The following is a 13425-nucleotide window of genomic DNA, read 5'->3' on the forward strand; positions in this document are numbered from 1 at the left end:
TAGAACTAAGATGCATGTTAAAAGCAAACAGCTGGTGCTTAACACGCACAATACTTACAGTATTAACACTCTTTAGGGCACAACAAAAACACAAACTATATACTACTTCCATCTAACGTCTTGGATTTGCAACTTTAATTGCAACTTAATGTCATACCTGCGAATGATACTCAGAAATGTGATAATAAAACTGGGCAGCACTTGTCATAATTAGCTCATTTAGGAATAGCAATAAAAATTAGATTTTATTATTAACCTCTTAAGGCCCAAGCTGTTTGTTCACATGCTTTTTTTTGGTATTTCTCTTTGCTATTTGGGCTTATTGGACCCTAAATAGAATAAAAACTAAAAATCATCTTTTGATATGATGTACTTAGTCCATAAGTACACAAACGTGTACTTCATGTGTAGTGACATGCTAATTTAAATTTTTACACTTTTTTTCCCCAAATTCCATTGTATGTTATACTCTTCTGACACCACCAGATGGCAGTATAAGTGTCCATATGTCGGCATAAGACCCCAATCCAGTAATGCACACAATTTTGGAAATAAGAGCTAAAAGGTGCTGTCCACGTATGTGGCCACTAAGGCCTTTAGAGGTTAAAAACAATTACTATTTAGTGAGACATTCAAAATTTGGTACTGTTGTCAATTAGTATTGTATCGGTTTAATGTGAACGGTACCCATCCCAAGTTGCAACCTTATCTGTAGATTTTACGGTTAAAAACTGGTAGCTCAGTCATTGGAATTTTACTGTAAAAACTACTGTAGTTTTTACACCAAATGACTGTGAATTGAAAAACGGTATCACTGTTATTTACTGTAAGACTGACTATTTTTGACAGTGTCAACTTCCCCTGAGCTGAATGTAAACATCGTGGCTTCTTCACTGTTTTCAGAGGGAAGACATTTTGCGTGTTCCGCACACATTCCGTGAGGAGGGAAAAACTATTGTGCTTCAACACATCAAAACCTCATCAACCAGCATTAATCTGACTGTGTTTTAAAAGTCTACAAAGACACCTGTTGCTAAAGCCAGCCTAAAAATAGTGTGCACAAACTATATTGTCTGTCTTCAGTTTGGCTTGCGAGACCTCATGAGTTTGTTATTAAGGAATCTGGCTGTCAGGGTTTTTACATTTTTATTTTGAATATATGCCAATCTGATTGCCGCAAGAGTAAATCAGGTCAATGACAATGAATTGTGCGTTGAGGTGTATGCAGCATAGCATTTACTTGTATGACACAATCCGAACCACCTTCCCAACTCATGGCGCAGATAAACCAACACACATGGTCACACATAATACAACCTGCTCACTGAACTTTGCCGACATCATGAAAAACGCCCAAACACGATGGGAAAAATGCAAAACAGTCTCTCCCTACTTATCCACGTTTGGCTCATTTTAGTTGCTTGATATTTCTGATTGATTACAAAACTTTAAGGAGGTCGTCACATAAGTACAAGGTAGGAACATTCACATACTCCTAATATCCAACTATATTAATTATATATCCATTATATTAATATAATATGTACGTACACAAATATTTTTAGAGGCTTATATATATATATATAATATATTATATTGATATTTATATTATATTGATATTTATATTATATTGATATTATATTGATATATATATATATCTATATATATATATATATATATATATATTTGTGTATATATATGTATGTATGTATGTATGTATGTATATATATATATATATATATATATATATATATATATATATGTATATATATATATATATATATATATATATGTGTATATATGTGTGTTTATGATGTATATGTGTGTATATATATGTGTGTATATATGTATGTATATGCATATATATATACAGTATATATATATGCATTGGTATATGCATATGTATATTTGTGTATATATATATATATATATATATATATATATATATATACATATATATGCATTTGTATGTATGTGCATATATATGCATATGTGTGTATATATATATATATATATATATATATATATATATATATATATATATGCGTATATATTTATATTTATATGTATAAATATGCATATATTGAAATGAATTCAAACACTGTTTGGTAAGACACACTTAGTGAAGCAGCTGTCGTCTGACTCAGAAACACCATCTGGCTCTTTTTCTCACATTTGTTTATACTTAAAAAAAAGAAAAGAAAAAGCAACTTAGAACATGTCTAAAAATGATCAGCTGCCAGAGTTGCTTTTTGATCAAATATCAAGATTTAACATCTCCCCTGGCAGTCTGAAGACGCTGCAGCAGCGGTGTCAAACATACCACCCCAACAGTTTGCTTAGTACAAAAATGAGCTGAAATTGTTTAATGAAAGAAATTGCTGTTCTAAATGTATCCACTGGGTGTCGCAATAGCAATTATTTGTATCTCCTGCTGTGACAGCACGCATGACTTCAGAGGGGGCGGAGCTATGTGCCATGTTAAAATAGAGGCAACATTTCCGTGTTTGGACACTATATAGTGATGGTACACCAAATGTGGATAGTTACTGTCAGAATAATTCTATCTAAGTTATCACAAAACTTTGTGTTACATTGAGTTCAGCTCGCCCTGCAAGAGGACAAAAGCTGTCTTTGATCCTACCAAGAAGAAAGCTTGTAAAACTCCACTGTGTACGATGGGAGGAGACAGGAGGTGTTCTGTTTCTTTGATGCATTGTAATCCACAGAAAGATTTAGTCTTGACCCGAGAACTACAAAGCGGAGAGAAAGCAGGACCTGCCCAAGCTCCAGGCACCTCTTCTTTGAACTGTTTTACGACCTTTTCTTTGAACCGACCTTTTCTTTGAACTGTTTTGTAATCAAAGGCGATGGCTGTTTATGACCCCCCCTCCCTTAGAAACAGCTGTTGCCATATAATCAGGGAAAGTCCAAATAAAAGAGGAGGCGTACAATCTTTCGTCAGACCGTGGAACACTGTACAAGCGTACAGGTGTACGCGTTTCTCCTCTTTGAGCCAAATTTAATTCTGTCTCTGTTTAATTCCTTGCTTCTTGTCTTGTTTAATAGATGTCATCAGTGTTTGAACCTGACAGTTACGTTCACACCTTGATTGTCAAAGATGTTCATGCTAATTTAACCTGTGACATTTATACCCAAATCAATGCTTTTGATGATATGTACATTCTTGTTGTACTTATGACTGGGGACACATTTTCTGCGTGCACATAAATATGCTGAAATAATATGCATCCCCTCCTAACTTCATGTGTGATTCATGAAATGAGTCCAAATCCCCCAGTTTTGTTGTAGATGATGCTACATATGTGCAGAATAAACATGATGTTTGCACATCTGTTAAGGAAAATGAGTAAATGACATTAAAACATCCTGTAATTAATTTTTTTAAATTATTATTATTCATTTTATATTCTGATAGATTAAAAATGAACACCAATGGGAGCATTTTAAAATTCTGCCAGACTCAATTCCACCTATTTGACTGATTATCATTATCACATTGTTAATTCAGAAATATAAATAACGACAAATGAAGATAGAATACTATTAACCGTAACATGTAAGTGTAAAAAAAAAAAGGTGTACATTTTCAGAATGTGCTTGGTCTATTTTTTAAACAAAGCAATCTGAAGTATTCTTTATTTTTAGGTTATCATGCCATGATTTCACCAGTCCGGCCCACTTGGGAGTATATTTTCCTCCATGTGGCCCCTGAGCTAAAATGAGTTTGACAGTTATGCGACACAAAATTGTTTTCACTCCCAGTTTCCTTACATTAAGGCAGAGGTCGGCAACCTAAAATGTTGAAAGAGCCATACTGGACCAAAAATCTCCCCAAAAAATCTGTCTGGAGCAGTAACAAAATGTAAAGCCTATATAAGTGTTATAATGAAGGCAACACATGATGTAAGTGTCTATATTAGCTATATTAGCCTACTATCAAAATGAGTGTCGCAGGCTGACGCAAATCTTTGTTGACAGAAATGTTGAAACGTATTATTTATTCTATACATTTTTACAACATTGGAAAACATTACTAAAATAAAGGCTTTTCAGAGAATGAGATAACTCCTGGAAATTACTGGCTTAGAATGGCCAAAGGTAAAGATGTGTGTGTTCAAGTTGAAGGAAACGGAAACTACAAAAAAAAATGATTTCAAATATACCTAAAATTAGAGATGTCCGATAATGGCTTTTTTGCCGATATTCGGATATTGTCCAACTCTTCATTACCAATTCCGATATCAACCGATACCGATATATACAGTCGTGGAATTAACACATTATTATGCCTAATTTTGTTGTGATGCCCCGCTGGGTGCATTAAACAATGTAACAAGGTTTTCCAGAATAAATCAACTCAAGTTATGGAAAAAAATGCCAACATGGCACTGCCATATTTATTATTGAAGTCACAAAGTGCATTATTTTTTTTAACATGCCTCAAAACAGCAGCTTAGAATTTGGGACATGCTCTCCCTGAGAGAGCATGAGGTGGGCGGGGTTGGGGGTGGGGGTGGGGGGGCGCTGGGTTGAGGTGGGGGGGATAGGGGGTAGAGGATATCGGGGGGTGTATATTGTAGTGTTCCGGAAGAGTTGGTGCTGCAAGGGGTTCTGGGAATTTGTTCTGTTGTGTTTGTGTTGTGTTACGGTGCAGATGTTCTCCCGAAATGTGTTTGTCATTCTTGTTTGGTGTGGGGTCACAGTGTGGCACATATTTGTAGCAGTGTTAAAGTTGTTTATACGGCCACCCTCAGTGTGATCTGTATGGCTGTTGAGCAAGTATGCTTGCATTCACTTGTGTGTGTGAAAAGCCACAGATATGTGACTGGGCCGGCACGCAAAGGCAGTGCCTTTAAGGTTTATTGGCGCTCTGTACTTCTCCCTAATTCCGTGTACACAGCGGCGTTTTAAAAAGTCATACATTTTACTTTTTGAAACCGATACCGATAATTTCCGATATTACATTTTAAATCGGCAGTACGATATTATCGGACATCTCTACCTAAAATACAATGCATTATGTACATACAGCTAGCATAAATAGCATGTTAGCATCGATTAGCTTGCAGTCATGCAGTGACCAAACATGTCTGATTACCACGCCACACAAGTCAATAACATCAACAAAGCTCACCTTTTTGTATTCAAGCACAGTATAAAATATTTGATGGACAAATAGAGACAAAGAAGGCGTGGCATAAAACACATCTTTCTGTGGCAGCATCAAGGAAAGTTGTACATGTAAACAAACTACGGTGCGTTCAAGGACTTCCGAAATTAGTAGCACCAAATGCGCTCATCAGTGAAGCATGTTTCATATAAACAGTTCTAACAATTAGGAAGGTTTGTGTCATGTTTGTCCTCCTACACAAACCATATTCAAACTAAATATATATATTTTTTCCTCATCTTTTTTCATTTTCATACATTTTTGAAAAAGCTCCAGAAAGCCACTATAGAGCCGCACATTGTCGACCCCCGCAGAGAAATTGTATTTCATATTAGCAAAAATACATGTATAAATAAATGGGTCTAATAATGTTTGAGTTACATGTGATTAGGGATGTAGCGATATGAACATTTCATGTCACGTTTACTGTGACCAAAATATTTACAGTTATTATTATTATTATTATCGCGGTGTTGTTAAATGTGCTCAGACCTGACATGGTTTGCTTTGATTCAGGGAAGAAATTGATAATTTCTCGCTTTTGTGGGTTGTAGTTCTCACCGAGCTGAAACTGGTCGGAGTTGTTGCTGCACGTCTGCTGCACTTCCTCGCTGTCCCAGCCCAGCGGGTACAGCGCACAGCCGGAGCCGATGAGGAGGCCTGCGGAGCGAGAGGACGGGGCAGGTTAGTGATGAAACCCTTGTCACGATACAGGTGTTTGATATCGGTCCATTGTCTTTTGTGAGCTATGGAAAATAGGGACCGGGAGAAAAAAATATATGAAATGTAAGCATTTTTATTTCAACCTTCCTCTGATTATAACACAAGCATGGAAAACAATGTCAACAAAATAGTAAAATCACATTCAATACATAACAATAAGCTCTTGAAATGAAGGTGCGAAAATAAGGAATATGTAAGAAATGCTTCATAAAGTGTAAGAAAATAATGCAAAGTGTGAAAATGTAAACCTAGAGAAAAAGATCAGTTGGAATAATACATCATGTCGGATATTGAGAACATTCAAACCCCAAATATATTGAAATTCTACGACATAGTGGATTTGCAAACAGCTCAAACTATAACCTGCGAGCCAAGAACGTACAACTATTCTTCTCAACAAAAGAAGAAAAATGCAACTTCAAGCATTTGTATTCAACACTAAAACCTTTAGCATATCAGTATGTGGGATTCAATTGTGGAATGGATTAATGAACAATGTACTAATATGATCCACTTTAGGAAAATGTTCAAACTCAAAATGTTTACAAAGGACCAAGAAGAAGAAGCATGATCAACATGTAGACTCTTATATGTGTGAGTGTCCAACATTCACACAATAATAATAATAATAAATATATGATTTTTGGTTTAGACTCTTATGTGTGAGTGTCCAACTTTCACACAATAATAATAATAATAAATATATGATTTATGGTTTAGACTCTTATGTGTGAGTGTCCAACATTCACACAATAATAAGAATAATAAATATATGATTTTTGGCTTAGACTCTTATGTGTGAGTGTCCAACATTCACACAATAATAATAATAATAAATATATGATTTTTGGTTTATACTCTTATGTGTGAGTGTCCAACATTCACACAATAATCCATCCATCCATCCATTTTCTACCGCTTATTCCCTTTGGGGCCGCGGGGGGCGCTGGAGCCTATCTCAGCTACAATTGGGCGGAAGGCGGGGTACACCCTGGACAAGTCGCCACCTCATCGCAGGGCCAACACAGATAGACAACATTCACACTCACATTCACACACTAGGGCCAATTTAGTGTTGCCAATCAACCTTTCACACAATAATAATAATAATAATAATAATAATAAATAGATGATTTTTGGTGTAGACTTTTATATGTGCGTCAAACATTCACACAATAATAATAATAATAATAATAAATAGATGAATTTTGGTGTAGACTCTTATATGTGTGAGTGTCCAACATTCACACAAAAATAATAATAATAATAATAATAACAATAACAATAATAAATAGATGATTTTTGGTGTAGACTCTTATATGTGTGAGTGTCCAACATTCACACAATAATAATAATGATATTAATAATAATAATAAATAAATGATTTTTGGTGTAGACTCTTATGTGTGAGTGTCCAACATTCACACATATAATAATAATAATAGTAATAATAATAACAATAATAAATAGATGATTTTTGGTGTAGACTCTTATATGTTTGAGTGTCCAACATACACACAATAATAATAATAATAATAATAACAATAATAAATAGATTATTTTTAGTGTAGACACTTATGTGTGAGTGTCCAACATTCACACAATAATAATAATAATAACAATAATAAATAGATTATTTTTAGTGTAGACACTTACATGTGTGAGTGTCCAACATTCACACAATAATAATAATAATTATAATTATAACAATAATAAATAGATGGTTTTTGGTGTAGACTCTTGTATGTGTGAGTGTCCAACATTCACACAATAATAACAATAATAATAATAATAATAACAACAATAAATAAATGATTTTTGGTGTAGACTCTTATATGTGTGTGTCCAACATTCACACAATAATAATAATAATAATAATGATGATAAATAGATGATTTTTGGTGTAGACTTCTATATGTGTGAGTGTCCAACATTCACACATATAAGAGTCTACACAAATACATCAACTTGCACGCTCCATGGCCCACAGTTTTCATCCGATCGGAACCGTTCGAGCATCAAAACGTTCGGCTCGACCAGGAATCGTGACCCCCCCCCCAAAATAAAAAAATATCCCGGAATTTCCAGATTTCCCAGTTTTCCAGGACATTTTGCCCTTTGAAAATGAATGGGCCAATTTTCAAACATGCACAACTCCCACATTCCTCACCCGATTGGAACCGTTCAACCATCGACACCTTGAACAATCGAACTACCATTTTAAAAAGTAAAAAAAAATTCCAGGAATTCCCGGTTTTTCCAAAGCCCTATTTTCACCTCTTCCTGGGAAGTTTTCACAGTCCACATTTTTCAACCGCTTTTGACCATTCCACGTTCAAAACATTCCTCTAAGTTGGGACAACAAACCCTCGTATTTTTTTTCCGTACAAATTTACTGTTTTCCCTAAATTCCAGAAATTCCGAAATACCCATTCTCAATTTAAACCGTTACTACGTCAACATTTTTCAACCGATTCCAAAAATACAACACCAACCCATTCCTACCATCTAGGACAATTGTGCTTGTATCGATATTTTCAAAGATTTCCAGTTTTCCCGAAATACCCACATTTCCAGGAAATTCCCATTCAAACGAATGGACATATTCATAGTTGTACAATGCGGTATATATTCTCAAAATGTTGCGCCACTTTTAAACCCGATTCCGACCTTTCAACCATCCACACACACTACTCTTCCGATACATCGAACGCAAAACATGTTTTCCCTTTCCCAAAATTCCCGGAATTTTCTCCCTATTGACAATGAATGTGCATTATACAATCTACTGCATATCTAGCATTTCTCATCCGATTGGAACCATTCCACCATCCACACACTCCACTCACCTTGGACAATCAAACTACCAATTTACCAGGGATGTATTTCCCAGGTTTATAAACCAAAAAGAACCCAAAAGATTTTGTAATAATAAAAAATATTGATGTAATCATTGTATTGACTATATACGGCTCTTGTACTTGGTATTGTTACAGTTGATGTCTGTGTAAACCTACCCATTTGTTTACATTGAGGAGTGCTAGCTTGCTGTTAGCGGTGATCTATTGTATCCTCCTACTGTGTGTAGTGAAGCATGTTTAGCTATTCCTCGTCCTGCATGGATGATACTTGTAAGAAACGTACTTTATTTGTCGCCATGGAGGCGAGGACTAGTGATTTAGAAGTAGCTAAAAACACTACCGACTGTGGATGGCTAGCCAGCTAACGGCTAACAAGAGCAAGAGCTAAGCACCTCTGGCAGGGCGGCGCTTCAGTGTTTATAGCTTCAACTTCGCTAGTTTCGAAGCCAAAATGCATCCGTTCTCCCTTTTCTATTTACACACTGTGTGTGCTTGTAAGCGCTCTGTGTGTGTGCGCTGCCTAATTTACGCGCCTGCTCGTTTTACCAGCAATGTCCGGGGGGAAAAATTTAGCGGTATTTTTCAGAAGCAGTATAGTACCGTTTTTAATACATTAGTATTGCGTTACAATATACCGTACAACCCTGGTATATATATATATATATATATATATATATATATATATATATATATATATATATATATATATATATATATATATATATATATATATATATACATATATATATATATGTATGTATGTATGTATGTATGTATGTATGTATGTATGTATGTATGTATGTGTATATATATATACATATATATACTGTATATATCTATATGTGTATATATATATATATACATATATATACTGTATATATCTATATGTGTATATATATATATATACATATATATACTGTATATATCTATATGTGTATATATATATATATATATATATATATATATATATATATATATATATATATATATATATATATATATATATATATATATATATATATATATATATATATATATATGTGTGTGTGTGTGTGGAAGAATGGTTCAGAAAGATGATCAGCAGTCGAGATAGTCACTATTTCTTCATTAATGCCAAAAAGTTTTGCAGTAATGAGCGAGAAGCAAAGCCTCAGGAGCTCTCTTGGCCCCCTGGGAGATGCGTTCAAGTGCAGCTTCTGCGTGTACACCATCTTATTTTCTCTGTTTAAAAAAAAAAAAGAGAGAAAGACCTTGCCATCGCACACAAGCTGTCACTTTCTCACAACGGCACCAGAAGCCACTAACTGCAGTCCGAAGAATTGGCGCATTGATGAGTTTTCACAGACACACAAATAAGTCCAAACGTCCTGCAAAACATGCCTTTGCGAGAAGATTAGGAGCTTTTATCGCGTTCGCCTACAGCCACGTCCTGACATGTGTCGTGTGCTCCCGGGGGAGGTGAGGGCAGCAGGGCTTGGACGCCAGGCAGGAAAGGCCTTGAGACAAAACCATGGACATCAGACTTTGGGGCAAAGCAGGAGGTCCCTTCTGTGCCTCAGAATCCTATCCATACTTTAAAACAGGGACGTCCAGCTGGAGAGCAGTTATGGCCGCTTGTAACCCTGAATCATTTATGAATGTTAACGTATCGGGATATTATTATACAACTGCCTATGTATTTAATTATTATATATATTTTTACACATATTCATTTTGCAGTAAAAACTGGCAGCTCAGTTGCCACAATTTTTATCATAAAATCTATGTTGTTGTTTTTTTTACAGCATATTACTGTAGATAGAAAAACATTAGAAAAAATGAAAATACAATTCCGGCAACTGAGATGGCAGTTTTTACTGTTACTTTTACTTTTATTGTCCTTTTTATAGTCGACAATTTGATGGATAACTGTTTATTATTATTATTTCAACTAAATAGTTTGAAGTATATGATAGTGTAATATTTGTTGCATTAATAGATAATATTAACGTTTTAAGATATGCAATTGCATGAAAAATATGTATTTTTCCGTTAAAATAGAATAAATACTGTACATTTAGTTGGAAAATCATAAATTTTTTAAAATAATTTTTATTTATTTTTATTGTCATTTTTATAGTCGACATTTTGATGGATAACTGTTTATTATTATTATTTCAACTAAATAGTTTGAAATACATGATAGTGTAATATTTGTTGCATTAATAGATAATATTAACGTTTTAAGATATGCAATTGCATTAAAAATATGTATTTTTCCGTTAAAATAGAATAAATACTGTACATTTGGGACGGCGTGGCGAAGTTGGTAGAGTGGTCGTGCCAGCAATCGGATGGTTGCTGGTTACTGGGGTTCAATCCCCACCTTCTACCATCCTAGTCACGTCCGTTGTGTCCTTGGGCAAGACACTTCACCCCTTGCTCCTGATGGCTGCTGGTTAGCGCCTTGCATGGCAGCTCCCGCCATCAGTGTGTGAATGTGTGTGTGAATGGGTGAATGTGGAAATACTGTCAAAGCGCTTTGAGTACCTTGAAGGTAGAAAAGCGCTATACAAGTATAACCCATTTACCATTTACATTTAGTTGGAAAATCATTTAAAAAAATGTTATAATTTTTATTTATTTTTATTGTAATTTTTACAGTCAACAATTTGATGGATAACTATGTATTATTTATATTTCAACTAAATAGTTTGAAATATATGATAGTGTAATAGTTGGTGCATTGTTAGATAATATTAACGTTTTAAGATATGTCATTGCATGGAATATATGTATTTTTACTGTCAAAATAGAACAAATACTGTACATTTAGTTGGAAAAGAATAAAACAAATTATATACTTTTTATTTATCTTAAGTTGATATATTGATATTTAAGTGTTAAAAGTAAAAAAAAGACTTATTTTTAACACTTTAATGACTGAGACCATTTTGCGTCCCCCAGGACCTTTAATTTTATCTTTATTTTTTAAACTGTCATTGCTCAAAAAACAACAATAAAATGACATCATAATTGTTTTGAATTATTTGCTTATTTAAGGCTGCAATTACTTCACAACAAATATTCCACTCTGAAAATTTTTTGGGGAAAATATTTTGTATTTTTTCTATTAAATAGGGTTTTGACAAAAAGTGCATAAAACATAAAAAAATGTAAACACTATGTCAATGGATACATCTTAAGTTGATATATTGATATTTAAGTGTTAAAAGTAAAAACAATGACTTATTTTGAACACTTTAATGACAGAGACCATTTTAGATCCCCAGGACCTTTAATGTGATTTTTTTTTAAACTGTCATTGCTCAAACAAACAATAATAAAACGACATCATTGTTGTTTTGAGTTATTTGCTTATTAAAAGGCTGCAATTACTTCACACCAAATATTCCACTTTGAACATTTTTTGGGGGAAATATTGCATATTGTTTGGCAAAAAGGCCAAAAAACCTATAACAATTAAAACTTCATGGCAACAGATCTAAAGTTGATACATAAATATTTAAGCATTGAAAGTAAAAAAAGTAAAAAGTAATTTTTATGCCTGGGACCCTTTTGGGTCCCCGGGATGTTTAACGTTCACCAACATTCACATCAAATATTCCACTTATAAATTTTTTTTGGGGGAAAATATTGCATATTTTGTCTTTTTTCTATTAATAGGGTTTTGACAAAAAGTGCATAAAACATAAAAAAAAAATTCAACACTATGTCAATGGATATATCTTAAGTTGATATATTGATGTTTAAGTGTTAAAAGTAAAAACAATGACTTATTTTTAACACTTTAATGACTGAGACCATTTTGGGTCCCCAGGACCTTTAATAGGATGTTTTTTTTAAACTGTCATTGCTTTAAAAAAAACCAATAATAAAATGACATAATTGTTGTTTTGAATTATTTGCTTATTTAAGGCTGCAATTACTTCACACCAAATATTCCACTTTGAACATTTTTTGGGGAAAATATTGCATATTGTTTGGCAAAAAGGCCAAAAAACCTATAACAATTAAAACTTCATGGCAACAGATCTAAAGTTGATACATAAATATTTAAGCATTGAAAGTAAAAAAAGTAAAAAGTAATTTTTATGCCTGGGACCCTTTTGGGTCCCCGGGATGTTTAACGTTCACCAACATTCACATCAAATATTCCACTTAGAAATTTTTTTTGGGGGAAAATATTGCATATTTTGTCTTTTTTCTATTAATAGGGTTTTGACAAAAAGTGCATAAAACATAAAAAAAAAAAATCAACACTATGTCAATGGATATATCTTAAGTTGATATATTGATATTTAAGTGTTAAAAGTAAAAACAATGACTTATTTTTAACACTTTAATGACAGAGACCATTTTGGGTGCCCAGGACCTTTAATGTGATTTTTTTAATAAACTGTCATTGCTCAAAAAAACAATAATAACATGACATCATTGTTGTTTTGAATTATTTTCTTATTAAGGCTGCAATTACTTCACACCAAATATTCAACTTTGAACATTTTTTGGGGGAAAATATTGCATATTTTGTGTTTATTCTATTAAAAAATTGGGTTTTGTCAAAACCTATAATGATTAAAACTTAATGGCAAGTTAAAACATAAATATTTTAGCATTGAAAATAAACAAAAAGTAAAAAGTTAT

At 33.5% G+C, this 13425-nt stretch overlaps 2 protein-coding genes across 3 annotated transcripts in view; one reads left to right on the plus strand and one right to left on the minus strand.

Moving 5' to 3' along the window:
- Positions 1-13425, plus strand: part of cog6 (component of oligomeric golgi complex 6) — a 231261-nt gene that overhangs the window by 22915 nt on the left and 194921 nt on the right. For both annotated transcript variants that reach the window (XM_061972384.1, XM_061972383.1), the window contains exon 3: positions 5749-5878. The gene's annotated coding sequence lies outside the window, so the exon portion shown is untranslated. The remainder of the gene's footprint in view (positions 1-5748; positions 5879-13425) is intronic.
- LOC133614437 (LHFPL tetraspan subfamily member 6 protein) overlaps positions 1-13425 on the minus strand; it is a 154336-nt gene that overhangs the window by 5215 nt on the left and 135696 nt on the right. Inside the window, exon 3 of the mRNA XM_061972387.2 lies at positions 5756-5854. Coding sequence (XP_061828371.1) covers positions 5756-5854 — 99 coding nt within the window. The remainder of the gene's footprint in view (positions 1-5755; positions 5855-13425) is intronic.

The sequence above is a fragment of the Nerophis lumbriciformis genome, linkage group LG17 (assembly GCF_033978685.3).
Source record: "Nerophis lumbriciformis linkage group LG17, RoL_Nlum_v2.1, whole genome shotgun sequence".
Lineage (NCBI taxonomy): Eukaryota > Metazoa > Chordata > Actinopteri > Syngnathiformes > Syngnathidae > Nerophis > Nerophis lumbriciformis.